Source organism: Lygodium microphyllum, chromosome 9, assembly GCF_053477565.2.
Source record: "Lygodium microphyllum isolate KBCC chromosome 9, Lygodium_microphyllum_v1.1.10, whole genome shotgun sequence".
NCBI lineage: Eukaryota > Viridiplantae > Streptophyta > Polypodiopsida > Schizaeales > Lygodiaceae > Lygodium > Lygodium microphyllum.
Window position 1 is genome coordinate 26,385,921 of NC_141143.1, and position 18,839 is coordinate 26,404,759.

Sequence of the window (18,839 nt, forward strand, 5' to 3'; positions counted from 1 at the left end):
AGGTCTGCTGTGTATTCTAGGAGAGGAGAGGTTCAATCCAAGGTTCTAAGCACACTAGCAATGCCAAGCATCAATAGGATGTGCCCAGGAGGGAATATGACCCACAAATGGTGTTTTAACCAGGGAGCAAAGCATTGAAGCTCAAGGACTTTGACCTGCAGGCTGGCCCAATCAGCGCAGGTATGGCAGGCTGTGCTGCTGCTCCACGTGGCAGGGATGAAGGCCACAATAAGGTTTAATGGAGCCAATAATAGCCCAAGCAAAGGCTCATGTAGGCTCAATGAAGCCAAGTGAAGAGAGGAGCTTTAAACTTCAAATGAGAAGCTTGATAATGATTGCCCCTGCCCTGCCTAAACTGTAACCAGTATAAACCCTCCAAAGAAAGAGTGTATACCTCTGTGTGAATGCCCTGAGGGTGCCTCAATAGGCCGGGAGGAAGCTTGGGAAGCCGGGGAGTGACGAGAGCTCAAGGGAGTCGGCTATAGCTGCCGGGATGGAGACCCAATGCGAGGAGGGAGTCAATGGGAAGCTGATAATGCCACGAGCCAAGCTCAAGAGTTGGGAAGCCGTGCTCTGATACCAGTTGAAAGGTGAGAAGGACGGAAGCTTGCACGCGAGAGCTATGGTGGGAGAGCAAGAGCAAGAAAGAGAGAGACAAGAAATGGGAACTCCAACAACCACAATGTGTGGCTGGGCCTTCCTTTATTCAAACTGTCACTAAAAGAATAAAGAATAAGTGACTATGACGGGTGCCCCTCACCTGCAGTGTGCAGTGGTGGGTACTATTAGTGTAGTAATGCTAGGGCATCCTTTGCTCATCCCTAATGTGTTTCAACCATCGGAGGTGACGAAAACTCAAAATCTATAGCAAAAAACTGAAAACATAGCCTTTTCTCCTTCATGAATAGCACCTTTGTTTGTTTCCTGCACTTCTTCGCTTGTCTCAGCCTTGTGTTGATGTGCAGCCCTCCCACTTTCCCTCTGAAAACGCAGCCTTTTGTCTCACTGAAATCTACTCTTGAGGGCTAACCATGATCAATCAGCCCTTCAACGCTGCCGCCCTGATACCATGTCAGAGTGCAGAAAATGCGGAAGCGTATGACAGGACTGAAAGAAAATGAACATGAAGAGAAGAGGAGAGAAAAAGACAATGAAATGCAGAAATCTGCAGTGAATGAATGCTGAAATGAAGGAAGCTGATATGCACAATGAGCTGCTGAGTGTATCTGTGCTGAGGATCTCTCTCCACCTGCAAATCTAAAGTGAGAATGACTGGGGGCAGGCTTGCCATATATAGGCTGAATAAAAAGCAATAAAATATGCAGGTCGGCCAGCCAAAACTGGCTGACTGCAGCAGAAAATAAATAATGAAATAATAAATGCAGTGAAAATGCTGCCTGCATGCCACATGGCACTGCGTGACTGCTGCATTACCTGCCTGACCACCTGGAACTGTTGTGAACAGTTGGCGACTGCATGAAATTGTCCGCCGACCTGATCTAGAAAAATGCATAAAGCTGCCTGAGAGTAACTGTACTCTACTTGTGACCATCCAGGGGATGACTAAACCTCTAACAGCCCAAGCTGCCCTAAGTGGTGCCCAGCCTAATTCCTAATAAAATTGTCCAACACCCATGGAATGTACGTTGCAAACAACCCTAAGAGGTGTGGAGGTTAGCCCTTACGATGGTAATCCATGCCGTATGATTGGGACTACGATAGAGACCTGGGGGTTAGCAGTTTGGGTCATGGGCCACATGTATATGAGGATCTTTAGGGGAGCCACTACTGTCTCATTTTTAGTTAGCACTTGAGTGTAATTCCCTTCCTAGACTTCTTGTAGGCAGTGTGGTGGACTGAGAGGCATTACCATATCAGTTGGACAAGGAGGTGCAGTCATGCCACTTATATACATGACATTACTACTGTAGAGATCAGGATGGAGATTATCCACTCTGTAGAACATGTGAGAGATTGCAGGGTCACTTGAGTGTATGAGGTAGAGGGATGCTTGTGTATAGCCTGGATGACTGGCTGTTTACTTGGCCCTTGTACTTTGATGAAATTTGTAGTCCTTTATACGGCTTATTTTGTGCGTTGAACTTAGATAACATTTTTCTTGAGGTTTTATTAATTGAAATACGCTTTCTTTGAAAAGAAAATGTCTACTTATATACTTGTTTACTTGTTATGAGGTGTATGCAACACTTGCATTAATGTACAAGGTGGGTGCTATTGAATTGCTTTTATTGTAGAGTCTCAGCTCATCAGCTCTCTGATTGGAATCTTATTTTACTATTTAAAAACTGTTCTACGAGTTGCAAGCTCTTTGCAGTAACAAACTTTGTGATTGCATCTTCTTGTCTTACTGGTAGAGCAAGTTGTTTTGTTCCCTTAGGTTCTTATGGGGAACGCTAACTGCTTTCACAGGGTCGTCGAGATCAAAATCGCATTGGCTCCTTGAAAACTTTGCAAGGAGAAGTAAAGTCAGTATTAGAGGTTTTGGGCTTGCTTCCTACCACTTTTTCTGAGGTACTCTTCTCTTGAGCAATTATGTTCTGACAAGTTATGTGCAAATATAGTGGTCTGGACTCTGCATATTTCCTGCAGCTTAGGCATATGAAACAAGTCCCAAGTCTCAATTGTTTCAGGTTCTAGAAGAGCTCAAAGAGAAGGCGCTGAAAAGAGTGAACTTGAGAAGGGAGGATCTAGAACAGCAGATCCAAGAAAGGGCAGCTGCAAGGGCTGCTAAAGACTATGCCAAATCAGATGAGATCAGACAAAGGCTGTCTTTACTGGGAATATCATTGATGGATGGCCCTGACGGCACCACGTGGCGGCCATGTGCTGCAGCTGATACATGATCAGGATCCGGATTATGCTTTAGTAGGTCTCTATTTGCCATTATTTCTGCATGGTTGTTAGGGAACGTAATTGTGCAACATCATCAAATTTAAAATCGATCCACAGAATATATGTGCAAACCTTTGTTTAGACTCAAAAGCCTGTTTGATGAAGGCATTATAGTGCAGAACACTTATATTCTTCTAAGCTTCTGTTGAGAAATAACCAACCTAAACAAGGCAGAATTCTGTCATGCATGTAGCATTCAAGTGTCTGCTAGATATGTCATACACTTAGTAGCTGTGCTTCAGCACGATGTGTTCACCTTCTATAAACATGAGACCTAGCTTCACTCCCTAGTTGGCCTCCATCTTCATATATTCTCTTCAACAAAGTTTGTAGGTTTACTTCTGCAGTTTGTAGGTTTACTTTGATCGCTTTACAAAAATAAACATTTCTATTGTTTAGATTTCTTTACCTTTGTATCACGAATCACGAACAAATGATTTCTTCTAACAAAATGCCTGCTGGTTTGATAATCTAATAAGAAGCATAACAAATAACAATATCTATGAAAGAGTTTAATTAATTATGCATCAAAGAAGTGGTAATTCTATTGAAAGGACCTTCACAATTCTAGGAGAATGCATAATTGGTTTCACAGATCTTGTTGCACTAGCCTTAACAAACTTCCTCTCATTAACCAACAATGATGAATCCATTTTACTATTACTAGAAGCGTCAACTGAGATAGCCCTTTTTGGTGGTAACCTGGGCCTAGAAGCTGCATTTGCTGATGTTTAGGAGCTTGCGGAAAGATAAGAGGTGAATCATAAATAAAATGAGCCAGGATGTAGCGTAATGGTTGCAGCTTACATGTTAGCCACTTGGCAAATGGAGCCTTGCATATGTATTAAACACCTAGCAAGTACAGCTTTGCAAGTATTGAGGTGAATATCTTGAAGATGAGATTCTGTCAAACTTGCAGGGTGATATGTTTCTCGCTCAAGGAATGTAAAATTGTGGCCAACTTGTTTGTTGCCAATGGTGTTTACAGGCTTGCAAATCGGCAAACTTATAATTGTTATCCTCTCATCTTGATTGGGTCTTTAGGCCTCACTTGCAGTTAAGCTCTAGTACCTAATTTTAATAGGCTTTATAACTCAACAAAAAAATTATTCAAAGCATTAATGATAATGAAGTAAAGTATACATATGTTTTGCTAAATAGCATTTCTTTTTTTTAGATCACCTAACTTCCATGACATGTGTGGCTACGATGTAAAGTTGTATTAGCATGATATTGAAGGCTAAAATGACCTATGAAACCAAAATGAAAGTACAACTAAGTGATTGTATGTCTTGTCATTTATAAACAAATGCAAATTGAAACAAATTGGTATTTAAAGCATTATGCACTTTGAATGGTATAAGACTTGTCTAGTAGAATACAATCATGATTTTTGTTGATGTGTACAAGAAATAGTGTAAGACTCATCAAGGAGTATACCACAATTATGTGTGAAAGAAATTCAAGCTGAAATTGGCTTTAAAAAACTCAAATCAAAGAGAGATTTAGTATGATGCTTCTTGGACAAATGAGCAATTAACTAACAATGAATGTGAATTAGTTAGAGATGCATAAGAGGGTTGTAAAAGTTTGTTTTTGAAAAGTCTTTTTTCTCTCCTTGGAACGCTGGGGAAAGTAGTCGAGATTATGAACATGAAGAATTGTTGGATATGGAGGTGAGAGAGACGCACAATGAACTCGAGACCTTGAGCAAGAGTGGGCAATGGTTTTGCATTGAAAGATACAAGCACTAGAATGAGTGAATAGAAGCGTGATAGATCTAAAGTATGTTAAACCTAATTTAACTCAACGTTCACTTGACTTGAGAGATGTGATACAACTTACTAATTAGGCCATGTTTGCATCACACCTAAAACATTGGACATCGTCCAAAAGAGTTTTAACACCCCCTTGTACCGAAGTGATGATGTTACAATGAGTAAATCAATCCAAAATGTATTAAGTTCAAGGGTTTTCAAAACTCTTGGTAAAATATTTGCAACATGCTTGTTTGGGAATTGAGATCATGCTATTTTCCCTTGCATGTGATCTCTCTAACATAGTGATAATGTATCTCAATGTATTTTGTAGGAGCATGCAACATTGGTTTATGTGTTGTGGCAATAGCACTCTAATTGTTAGAAAACGTAGGAGGGTCCCTCCAAATGAATATGAACATAGTGATAATGTATCTTAATGTATTTTGTAGGAGCATGCAACATTGGTTTTTGTGTTGCTGCAATATCACTCTAATTGTTAGAAAAAGTAGGAGGGTCCCTCCAAATGAATATGAACATTAGCCAATGAATGGTGTAACCCAACACATTTGATTGTCATTGTAAAGGTTCCTCTGTACTCAACTTCACAAGATGAGATAGCCATGGTAGGTTACTTTTTGCTCAGCCAGGAAATGCATGATTGACCTAGAAATAATGCCCATTAGTGGAGTGCCTTGCAAGTCTCTTCCCTTGGGAAACAACAAACCATATGACCGTGTTCCTTACAAATAATAAAAGACATACTCCTAGATGTAGGAGAAAATGCCCTTCCTCATAGTCAATGCTTATTTTTTGAAGTATATCCCTTTGCAACTAGCCTTGTATATATCAATAGACCAAGTATGTTAAATCAATGTGTATCAATGGCCTCTTGCCACTAGAAGGCAAGCCAACATAACCTAGGAGAAAGTGGAATAGCTAGGGGCTCATTGGGGGAAGGTGAAGCAAGTTCAACACGCTATAATTGTTGATTTGTTGCATGATAATCAACCTTTGAACTAATGGTATATAGGAGACCCTCAAATACACCCAAAGATTCTAATGTGGCTAGCATTTCAAATTCGATATACACTTTGGAGAATGTGGCATCTTTACTTACAAAAACCTTGTATGTGGAAGGGTTTTTCCAATTGATACCTTTGCTTTCCATGTTACACCCAACAAGAATGTATTTTCCTATCTTGTTGTCAAGCTTTTCATGAAACTCTTTGGGTACATGTGCATATGCAATAGAACCAAAGACATGGAAATAATCTACAAAGGTTTCTTGCCATACTGTGCCTCATATGGTGTAATCATGGTCAATACTTTTGTAGGGGGATAGTGCAAAACATGATTTGCACACATAGAGCCTTGCCAAAATCTATAAGGTGGCCCTTTGCTCTTCAACATGCATCTAGTCATTTCTATAAGAGTGTGATTCTTGTGTTTCGCTACTTCATTCTATCAAGGAGTCATCCTCACTATAGACTAATGTGCAATGCTATGGTCCAACACATCTCTCTCTCTCTCTCTGTCTCTCTCTCTCTCTCTCTCTCTCTCTCTCTCTCTCTCTCTCTCTCTCTCTCTCTCTCTCTCTCTCTCTCTCTCTCTCTCTTTTCAAAATCTCTCCTTTGGGCTTGAAAATCTCTTGTAAAATAAGACATATTTTACCTGATATAAGAGTGAAAAAATCTGGGCCTTAACACATTGTAAAATAAATGATCTCTCCTTTGGGCTCAAATATCTCTTGCACCATAAAACACATTTTATTCCCATAGAAGAGTGGAAAATATATGAGCTTGACATACAAAAACTCATCTCTATATGTTGGAGGTACTTTGCAAGTTCCTTACTATTTTAATAAGGTTTCATGTTGCACTTAGCTTTGCTCTACATGGATGAGGTCTTTCAAAGGATCCTCTTTTCCTTTTGGTTTTCTTATGATAATGGTCCATTGCTCATCCTTTTTACATAGATACGCATTCCGAGGGCTTGAAAATTTGGGGTCTTTGCTCAATTGAAGGTCCTTTGCATGCATCATCACCGAAATTTCACACATTGCAATTTCATCAACATTTGCATAAGAAATTTGGGGCTTTTACTAAAATCAACCCTGATTGGTCTTGAGAGTATCATTGATAATCAATTGTACATGATTTTGAATTTTTGAAATTTCTCAAAAATTAGATAGAAAAAACTAGGGCTTTTTGCTCTCATGCCTTCAAAGCCATACTACAAGTGGTGATACAACATTAAATTGCTATTTCAATTAGTTTGGGCATGAAAAATGAGGCATTGAAAACCATTTTTTGGCTACACAACAATGATTTAGTACTTGATAGTTTTCGTATAGCAAGTATAATTGTTTGCATCAGAATCCCAAAGAGGAATTTATTCATTATATGCTTTTTTTGTATTGAAAAATTTTAATAACTTTCTTTCAATTTTTATTTGGTAGATGTTTGCAGCCAAGAATGAGGCATGCATCTCCTTTTTACAAAGAGAGTTGGTCAATGCTCACAAAAATGAGGGTGATTCTATGGTGGATCACATCACAGATGTTTAGGAATTGCGTGAGGAGTTGCTCAACATTGATGAGGTGATTGAAGATGGTGAGATTGTGAAGATCACCTTGAACTCTCTTTCAAAGTCGTACCTTGGTTTCCACACTTCATTGAATTTGTCTTTGAGGGGGGTAACAACATCTTGCATTCATGGAGATGACCAACCTCTTCCTTTAAGAGGATCAAGCTTGGAAGAATATGGTTCTACATTTAGGTGATATATGCTTTCTAGGTACAAAGGCAAAGGGAAAGCAAAGAAAAATGCAAATGTACCCAAAGATAATGTTGGGCATCCTTCAAGTGAGGATATCAATGAAGAAGAGGATATCAATGATGCAAATAAGTCAATGAAGAAGAGAAATTTCCACTATTGCAAAAATCTAGATTAGTATAGTAAAGAATGTAGAGAAAGACTCACAAAAGAGAAGAAAAATACTTTGATATGGCTCTCTAAGAGACATCACCCACTCGCATGACCAATGGCTATGCTTTATCCAACCTTGTGGAGGGGACTATATTTAAAAAAAAAACATACAATTATGACTTTTCTATGGATGGGTGATCCTTTAATGCATTAGAGACATAAAATACTTTGGCATTTTGATAATGGTGCATCATGTCATGTCACTTCTAGAAAGTGTTTGTTTTCATCTATGCATTCAACCCTTTTTGGTAAAAAGGTATCTTGTGCCAACAACACTTCTCATGCAGTTTGTGGTATTGGATTACAATAGGCAGATAACGTAGATTTCTTCCTTTTGATATTTTTTTACATGCCAAGGATTACCAAGAACTTGCTTTCAGTGTTGTCTACTTTCAAAAGTAGTGGATTTTAGATCATCTTTGATGATGACAAATGTATTGTGCATGATAAAGAGCATAAGTATGCATTGAGAATTGTTGGGAATTTGTACAAAGATCCCTTTCTTTTGGATGATAATGTAACAAGATCAGACACGATCTTTTTAATTACTTCACTTAAATCAAACACTACATTTTCAATTGCTACACTTATCTCACAATAGAAAATTCAAGGTTATTGCATGCTAGATGTGGACACATGAGTTTTAATAGTATGATGACTCTTCAAAGATATTAGATGGTTGATGTGTTGCCTAATTTGGGTACTCCACCTCCACTTATGAGGGTTGCATTCTTAACAAGATGCATCCTTTGACCTTTAAAAAGGATGGTGCAACGTGTGTTGCTTGATAATTACAGCTTATATATGGTGATGTATGTGGTCCCATGTGGACCCATGTGGACCCATGCTCTTGGGGATCATCTTTATTTGGTCACATTTATTGATGACTACTCAAGGTATATGTGTGTATGTCTTGAAAGCCAAATTGGATATGCTTATGTATTTCAAATGTTTGGTTGCCAATTTGAAAATGAAACTTGTTGAAAGCTAAATCGGATATGCTTATGTATTTCAAACATTTGGCTACCAAATCGTAAATGAAACTAGTTGAAAGCCAAATAAGATGTGGTTATATATTTCAAACATTTGATTGTCAAATTGGAAGTTAAGAATGGTTTAAAAGTGTAGGCTCTTCATATAGATAGAGGGAGGAAGTACATGTCTAAAGCCACAAAGAGAGAGAGAGAGAGAGAGAGAGAGAGAGAGAGAGAGAGAGAGAGAGAGAGAGAGAGAGAGAGAGAGAGAGAGAGAGAGAGAGAGAGAGAGAGAGAGAGAGAGAGAGAGAGAGAGAGAGAGAGAGAGAGAGAGAGAGAGAGAGAGAGAGAGAGAGAGAGAGAGAGATCATCGACATACTTTTAGATGCCCTAAAGGTGTACGTGAAGAAGAGACACATCTAGATTTGAGTTACAATCCACTATATGGTGCCATTGTTACAAAAAATAATCTAGTTTAGAGTGCCATTGGTAGAAAAAATAATACATATATAAATGTATATATAGATATATAAATCACACACACACACACACACACACACACACACACACGCACGCACGCACGCACGCACGCACGCACGCACGCACGCAAATATGCATGTATGTATTTGTGTGTGCATGTGTACATTCATACATATGTGTGTATGAATTTATGCAAATTTCGAAGTGGCTATATTATTTCCTTGCTTGGTGACACACCGTGGTACCATTGACTCAAACCCTTGCTCTTTTAATAACGATGTTAATTTGGTCTCTAGCATGTATGATTTTGAACATGATTTGTGATCTTTATCTAGGTATTCTTTTGTTTCTACTTGGTACTCTCCAAGGAGACTCCTAGATGTGCATGGGATGTAAGCTTCTTTCGTAGTGCAGATTCTTTAATCTCTAGAAGATTAGCACAAGGAGTCCACCTTATAGAATATGTAAGATACCATGTGAGTTCAAAAGAAAGGGTATTATATACAGTACAATTTACAGGATTATATGTACAAAAGGAGTATTTTAATTGCAATTTGAAAAAAATCTGTAAGTTTAGTAAAGTAAAAGGGGTCATCTTAAGGCCTCATAGCATGTAAAGAAATGGTATTTCTTAATATCCTTTGAACACATGTTATATAGATGATTTCTTATAGGTGGACTCCCCAAGAAGATTAGTGTTTGCCATACTTTGCTTATTTTCCTTCTTTCTTTTTGTTTCCATTTTGCACCTCCTCCTGCAATCTTGTTGTCATTTTCCTAACTTCATCTTCAATATTGGGAACCACTGTAGCCAATTACATTGTCATTTATTCTTGTAGCTAGTCTAGAACTTGTGAACTTTGGCTAATAAATCTCTCAGAACCATATTTTTTACTTCTAAGTTGCAAAGTTGCTAGCATAAGTATTCCTTCCATCAGCTTGGCTTGGATGGTGCTGTGATGACAATCAAAAAGGTCTTTGGATATATCTTATTGTTAGGGAAGGTACTTGATAAATTTTACTCTAGGTTCCCAAGACATGTGAGAACTCCTTTGCAATCCCTCAATCTTGTGCCTACTCCCTAGTCTAGAGTCATTTGAACTTTGGCTAATAAATCTCTCAGAACCATATTTTTTACTTCTAAGTTGCAAAGTTGCTAGCATAAGTATTCCTTCCATCAGCTTGGCTTGGATGGTGCTGTGATGACAATCAAAAAGGTCTTTGGATATATCTTATTGTTAGGGAAGGTACTTGATAAATTTTACTCTAGGTTCCCAAGACATGTGACAACTCCTTTGCAATCCCTCCATCTTGTGCCTACTCCCTAGTCTAGAGTCATCTGATTTGTAGAAGTGTGGAGTATTTGGGGATGGTCTAGTCTACTATGGGGTGGAGGGGGGTGGATGTGGAGAGTGGTGGGGGTGGTATAGGAGATGGGGGATGACTTGTCTCTCATTGTGGGGAAGGCTATTGTTTTGGCGGCTTTCACTAGTAGGGGGACATTAAAGCCAGATGACTCACCTTGAGTTAGGGCTCTCGAGGACCTAACTACCCCCTAGCTTGGTGTCACTGTACTCTAATGAAGTTATCATCCTCCATGCACCCTAGTAATCTATGTAGGCAAACAAATCAGGGTAGCTTCAAGTTTTTGGGAGAGAGAGAGAGAGAGAGAGAGAGAGAGAGAGAGAGAGAGAGAGAGAGAGAGAGAGAGAGAGAGAGAGAGAGAGAGAGAGAGAGAGAGAGAGAGAGAGAGAGAGAGAGAGAGAGAGAGAGAGAGAGAGAGAGAGAGAGAGAGAGAGAGAGAGAGAGAGAGAGAGAGAGAGAGAGAGAGAGAGAGAGAGAGAGAGAGAGAGAGAGAGAGAGAGAGACAGAGCTAATGGTAGTAAGGCATGTATTTATTGATCTTCAATAGTGGCCTATTGATTAGCATCATCCTAAACCTCTATATTGCCTAAAAATGTTGTTCTTTATTCTCTTGACCATTTGCTTCCTAATTATCTTAACCCCTCCAATTGATATTAGAGTCTTGAACTTTTGTATTCCATTGATTTCTTGAACTTCATGGTTGGTTTTGTTATTGCACTCTTAATCATTTTTTGCTAATTAGACTATTTTTGAACTCATGAATTCTATATTTCTTGAATAGAAGTATTGATCCTTCTTAGAATAGATTGCAATTCACAACCTTGAATAATGATCTCAACAACAATTTCAATGAGAGATCTATTTGAAGGACTCCTCTTCATCCTTTGTTTTAACAAAGTATTAATGGTTGGGGAAATAATAGGTGTAAAATGTTGTTTTAACCACACATCGAGAACCTTTTCCTAGTCATGACATATCTTTAAGAGTAGCTTTTGCTAAACCTGGGAATCAAGTCCATTATCCATTTCAATGTTAGTCACAAGGGAAAGTTTTTCAATAACTAAAATAAATTAGTTGAACTACTCTCTTGTTGATTTCTAGAGCTGTTTTCTTTGGGATGAACTTTTTGATCAAGATTTGGCTATTGTGATACTTTGATCACTCAATTCTTAGGTTTTTTTCCCCCTTTTTGCAACCTATTAACTTACGTTTCAACCAAAGTTAAAAATTTTCTTGATTCTCCCAATTCATTTTATTCTTAGCCTATGATTTTTGAGATAAAGGTCAATGGACAATAGTTGGGTAGGTACCCCTTGTATATGTAACTATTATATAGTCATATACAAGTGAAGATAATAAACAATAAGGATACCATTCATTTTTGTATCCACATAACTCTCTTGTGTTCTTCTCTCTCTTGACCCTCTTGCACTCCATAGCTTCTACCTTACATCCCACAATTGCTACCCTCTCAATAGGTATCAAAGTGACATTCGGTGTTCATGGGAGGTTGTGTTTGGAGTGAGAAGCATGAGGAGTGAAGCTTTGTTGTGAAAATCAAGGATTCAAGCTTTTTCTTTGACATTAGTGCTTATAGTCCACATCTTGATAGTGATATTATTCTTATCACCATTCATTTTTGTATCTGTATAATTCTCTTTTGTACTTCTCTCTCTTGACCCTCTTGCACTCCATAGCTTCTACCTTGCATCCCACAATTGCTACCCTCTCAATAGGTATCAAAGTGACATTCGATGTTCATGGGAGCTTGTGTTTGGAGTGAGAAGTGCGAGGAGTGAAGCTTTGTTGTGAAGATCAAGGATTTGAGCTTTTTCTTTGACATTAGTGCTTATAGTCCACTTCTTGATTGTGGTATTATTCTTATCACCAAGCTCCACATCAAAGGCAAACATGTGCTTTAGCTTGAGGAGCCATTGAGCCTTGATTCGGAGGCCTTAATAGCCTCATTTTCTTGCATTTGGGCAGCCATTAGTGTTTGAAAGTGATGCAAAATAGCTTGGCTTTGGATGCTTGAAAAGAGATTTTGGATGCTCAAAGAGATCAAACAACATTGAGACTTTTCAAGAGAAAAGAAATCATCATTATCTTCCATTTTCTTTATATCAAGTACTATTATTGTAGAGGAGAAAGTGAAAATACATTTCAAGCATTTAGTTTGGAGCCATTCTATCTATCTTGAGTAGATATAGAGCATGTTATACAAAAGTCGTGGATAACTACCATAGCTTGATTTCACTTCCATAATTTGGCTAGAACTTTTACCTATGATATTAGATTGAGGCTTTCTATATCTCAAAACAAAGAGCATGATGAGAGCTATATATAGGAACAATTAGATATACAAAAAGTTCTGGTTTGGACAACACTTTTGGACATCAGCTTGCACTTGGAGGCTTGTAGATTACTCTTTGCTTGAGATTGCAAACATATTTCCATGGATTTGGTGACTTCAAGGATTTTCCATGCTAGTTTATGTTCACTTTGCAGAGATTACATGGGCTAAAATTGATTTGTAAAGGCAAGTTGCATATACTTGGTCTTTTGTGGCTATTTTATGCTCTAATACTTGTTCTCTAATAGTTTCTTGATGCTCAAAAGATAGCCACGATACTTGGTAAAGATAGCAAAAAAATCATATACATTTGGTTTGATATTTGAATAGCAGGGTTGCTTGGCTTTGCGGGGCATTCCGTAGTCCCTTGGTCTATTTGGAGCTTGCAGTTTGGTACTACTTGTTTTGGTGTGCAGACATACTTTTGTCATTATGGTTTCTTCATTGAGTTCAAATAATGCATTGTTCAATATTGAGAAACTTGATGGTACAAACTTTTCATATTGAAAAGAAAAAATATACAATGTATTGGTCTAGAAGTAGGTAAAGTTAGTCAGATGTAGGGGGATTAAGCTTGAGGACATGGATGTAGATGTATTGGGAGGAATTAGATGAGGTGGCATGCTCTACTATTATATTGACACTATAAGGTCCATGTATTTTAATGTGAAAGACACATTAGGTATATATGGTGTATGGAAAAATTTAGCGATGTGCATGAAAAAGAAAGTACAACCTTGCAAGTTTATTGACTAAAAATCTCATTTATCTCTGCATGGAGGAGCAAGCTTTGATGCCTAATGACCTCAAGGATTTCAACACCATTTTTAGCCAATTGACAACTTAGAAGATGCTCTTTCATGTTCACTGAAAGCCATGTCCTTATTATTCACCTTGCTTGAGAGTTGGGATATCACTAATAACTCTACACCCTAAGGTGGTCATATGAGTGCTAATTAAGCATCTAGGAGTTAGTGGGCAAAAGGTCATACCTTTTGAGACATGAATAGCATTCCACATTCCTACCTTTTGGGAGTTTTCCTGATCACCTCAATGAGTTCAACACCATTTTTAGCCAATTCACATCTCAAAAGATTGTCTTTCATGATTTAGTGAAAGTTAAGTACTTGTTGTTTACCTTGCCTAAGAGTTGGGATACTTTCAAGACTGCCATTAGGAACTCCATACCACATAGATGGTCTTACGAGTGTTAATTAAGCATCTAAGGGCTAGTGGGAAAAATGTCATATCTTTTGGGATTTCCTAGATTGGATTACATTGAGGAGACAATAAATTTAATAGAATTATATGTGTTGTTTTGATCACATTATTGTCCTTTCTTTTGTTTGACTATAATATGTTGGAGATTGTGTGGATAATGTATTTGGTTTTTATGCATGCAGTCTTTGTTGTTTGTTTTCAATGTGATGAAGTAGACAAAAACACATGGCAATCCTATAGGTCTCTCATGAGTTAGTAATGGGATTAAGGAAGAATTTTGAAATATTTGAATAAGAAAGAAAAGAGCCTTTCTTTCCCACAAGAAAACGATTATGACAAGTAGATCTTTGAAAGGAGCATTGATCTCCACAAACCCATAGGAGTATTGACTAGAGCAAGTACAAGGTAATTGTGAAAATTAGAGAAATGATTATGCATGAAATATATAGCGTCCCTTTAGATCATGAGAGTAGTGAAGAAATTGAGGACGAGGATGAATATCAAAGTATCGATTCAAAGGAATCCGAAGTAGAAAATACAAGAAATAAGGATAGTGAAATACCTATCTACAATCCTTTGTTGTTTATGGGCACCCCATTGCGTGAAGTACAATAGAGGTTGCAAAGTTTGATTGCTACAAAAGTAGCATAATTTACTTGAACCAGAGTTTCTAATCAAAGGTTGACCTTTGATCCATTGCCACCATTGAAAAAGAGGAAGCAAACAATATCAGGACCCAATGAGATGGCACAACCACCCCAAAATCCAAAAGTTTGAGCAGAAAGGTTTTCAGGGAAAAGGAAGCAATACCCTAATTGTCATGTTTCACAGTTTGGACGGCAAGTGGATATGGAGCTCTTTTTGATGATGATGTCAAGAATCAATAGTTTGCAACACCATTCAATGGGAAGGCAATGGATTGGTTTAGTAGTTATGGATTGGGAAATTTTGATGATTGTGATCTCAAGCAAAGGTTTTTGGAAAGGTTCTAGATGGAGCAATATTAGATGACATTATGGGAAAAATTAAAAAAAGAAGAAGCAAGAATGTATGTTGGTGCAACGTTATGCTTAGAAAGTTTTGAAGAGGTTTTGAACTACTTGAAGAAGTTGTTTTACTCAGAGAAACCTTATTTGGAAATGACCATTGCTAACTTTATTAAAGGACTTGAATTAGAGAATTAGAAATGTTGTTGCTAATATAGAAATTGATCCCTAGAATGTTGATTTTGATGATTTAGTGCAAGTTATAGCGAAGGTGGAGAAAAGGCTTGGATTAAGCCATCAAGGAACAAATGTAAGGAAGATAATTCATAATTGGAGGAGAAATCAGATTTATGAATAGAGGATGAAGAGGAGGACTCAAGCTCCAAATACCTAACTTCAATTGCTTGCCCCTCCTCTTTTGATATCTTTTGGAAAGAAACATTAAGCACATCTTAATACTGTGTTGATGAATTGGTAGCCTACATGGTAGCCTGCACATGATTAAAGCCCATAGATAAATAACGAAAATATATCTCTTTTTTACTTGTATCCTCCTTAAAAATATCCACCTCCTCTTCTTTCTCATCCTCCTGTATGTCAACCAATTTTCACTTATTCTCCACCTATTATTCACTTGTCTTCTTGGACTTTGGGGTCAAGACATTGATTTGTATACATGCAATTTTGCCAAAGCATACATGCAAACTTACAAAGGCCTATCTTTTGCAACACCATACCTTTACCTTAATATCCTCTAAATCCACGACAAGCTTTGAGCCTTGAAAGGGCATATATTTATTAGAACGAAGTTAGATGATAGGCGCATCTACTAGTGTACCTCCATTTTCAAATCGCTGAGTTTCTTCATTAAGCATATTCTTATAATAGCTAGCTTGTAGGCAGTGATGTGTCTTGGTCATGGCAATTGAAAGTTTTCTAAGATGGTTAAGCCTTTTGAGTGAGGAGAAATGGTAAAAAGGAGAGGTACTCTCTACCATGTATAGTCCTTTGAAAAGACTTGTTCTATCTGCCATGTATAGTCCTTTTGAAAGACTTTTCAATTGCCATGTATAGTCATTTTGAAAAACTTTTCAAATCTCCTTTGCTTTATAATTTCCATGATGCACTTGATAATTTTTGACAATGATTTGCCCCCACTGACAACATGAGCAAACTAGTTGTTAATAAGTCATTGTCGTGATATTCTCGTGGTCACATCAAACCTAGAATCTAGGCCGCGATATAGGTGACAAAGATTGTCATAATGAAGATCTTACTCATCCTCATTAAAGTGAAAACAAATAATCAATTTGGAAAATTTTCAATGTTTGATTACTTCCCTCCATTCTCACTCTCTTCTTTCTTTCCCATCCTTACTAGTTTCTTCTTCATTTTCCTTCTTATTTCTAATTCGCATGCTTTTTCAATTCAATATTCTAATCATATCCTTAACTATGGATCGGTCATCCAATGACCTCTGTAGCTCTAGTAAAAGACCTCTCTATCATCTTCATATTGAGTTGGATAGTGAGTATGAACCAATAAGAAAGAGAACAAAACCCATTACTATTACAGAGTCTACAAAACATATACTTAGGTTTGAAGGAAAGAAGAATCTTGATCTTTGGTTAAATATCAGACTATATTCCAAAGATCCTAGCAAAAATAACACTTCACCTTTTTATAATATCTCTTCATTGTTGAGATTCATTGGTGATGGTTATAATGGGTTTCTAGGCTATACACTTAAGTTGGTTGCAGAAAAGGATGTCCTCAAATTGGAGAACCATCTTTTATCAAAACATAACAATGAGTTACTGTAGAAGCTAGAGGGCTATGAACAGAGGATTCATTTGTTGGAGAAACACATCAAATCTTATCAATGAAAGCAAACTATTTTAGGAATTCGAAATCGACAAAAGGCTCTTAGAAATATTGAGAGTCTCAGACGAGGAGGAGCTGGTTGTAGTAAAAGAATCCAAGCAACAATGTATATTTTTTTCCACTTTAAAAATATGAAATATGACTTTGTTTATAATTAATTGTATTGATTTGTGATGTTGATTTTATTTAGGTCTCTTCTTAAACCAAATGCAAGTGAAAGAGATTCTTTGAAATCATCTCAGTTTTATTATCATCTTCTTCCTTCAGTAGTTTCAAAAGATATTTTGGAGAAGAAGAAATTTAAAAAGGCAAAGAAACAATGCTTCAAGTCATTTATAAAGGATCATTCTTTGGATATTGAGTTAGTGCAGAAGACATTAGATAATATTGGTATCAATCGAGATGCTTATATATAACTTTTCTAGCTTTTACAGTCAAATATGAAGTAAGGACAACTATGTAATTGCATACTTCCAAGGCCATTTGTGATTAGAATTATCAGACATAGAGTGAATAACAAAGTAATGGAAATTCTGGGTGAGCCTTTCCATATCAAAGCTAGCTTCAAGGGCAAGAAAAAGGAAGTTGTATTCAATGAATTTAACAATATTTTCCTTGACTTGCCCACCCTACAATGCTTAATGATTAGATTCTATGAGATGTTACTAGAAGATGCACAAGGAGTGACTAAATTTGTGGTTAAACTTGATGAAAGTGAGATTCTAAAATGTACAAAACTAGAGAGGGTCTCTATTACCTTGATGAATAGAGCACTTTCATTAGATCATTACAATCACTCAATGCCATTTATTGTTCAATCGGAACACAACATTTGGTGGCTAGGAGCATTCGAAGTAGATATAGAGGATTTTGATATATTGTATTGGGTTTTTTATCGAACACTAATACTTGATGTTATTAAGAGACAATAAGTAGGAGAAGAGCTATTTGTTGAAGGATTTGGGAACTATAAGATTGAGTGGCATATAGGAGGTGACTTAAAGACACTTAAATGTATGCACAATGTATCAAAGGGAGCCAACTCTAGATTTCCTTGCTTATAGTGCATGTCCCTAGCCATAGAGTTGAACTCAAGTAATTGAAATAGAGCTCCCTCTAAGCACAACAAGGATCCACAGTTTAAGCTAGTCCTAGATATTCCTTTAGTGAATGCCCATATTTGTACACTTCATGCACTTTGTAGGATAATTGAAAAGATTGTTCATCTTTATATAAGATTTGCATGAAAGCTGAAGTCATTATCAGCTAGAACATATGCTATAACAAAGATTGAAAAAGTCTTATATGTAATTGGTTTGCATGGTGGTAATGTTGTTATTGAACCAGATCTTCAAAAGTATAAGCATGGCAATTGTTTCCCCAAAAATCCATCTGTTGGTGGAGTGAAGGCTAGAAGGTTCCTAGACTTTCATGGGAGACTTGGTAAGATAAAATCTAGGAATGGTGGCTCAACTATTAGATACAGTTAGTGGAAGTGTCTTCATAATGCACTTAAGGATCATGCTAATAATAGACAAGCTTGGAATACAAAAGCCAATGTTTAGGAAATATTAGAAAAAGTATTCTTTTATTGTGATAAAACAAAGTGGAATGATGATGATGATCTCAAAGACTTCAAAAACCAATTAAACCTTTTTAAAAAGGCAATGACAAAAGCTTGGGATAATCAACACTTCACTTACTATATGGTAAGAAGTTTGCATATATATGTCTCTTTACTATCTGACTCATATAGGTTTTTCTAATTGAATATCTTTATTTGTTAATTATGCAACATATTTTATACAACCATGCTCCATATTTTATCAAGAAATATGGATGTCTATCTATTTGGTTAACCCAAGGTATGGAAAAATCACATTATCAAGAAAGAACACAATACTTTAGACACACA

The 18,839-nt window shown here is 37.1% G+C and overlaps 1 protein-coding gene across 2 annotated transcripts in view; it reads left to right on the top strand.

Moving 5' to 3' along the window:
- LOC148030887 (Cysteinyl-tRNA synthetase, class Ia family protein) overlaps nucleotides 1-3,284 on the top strand; it is a 106,220-nt gene extending 102,936 nt beyond the window's left edge. For both annotated transcript variants that reach the window (XM_087684431.1, XM_087684432.1), the window contains exons 8-9: nucleotides 2,431-2,532; nucleotides 2,652-3,284. In XM_087684431.1, the coding sequence (XP_087540557.1) occupies nucleotides 2,431-2,532; nucleotides 2,652-2,864 (315 nt within the window). In that variant the 3' untranslated portion in view covers nucleotides 2,865-3,284. The remainder of the gene's footprint in view (nucleotides 1-2,430; nucleotides 2,533-2,651) is intronic.
- Nucleotides 3,285-18,839: the final 15,555 nt, after the last annotated feature.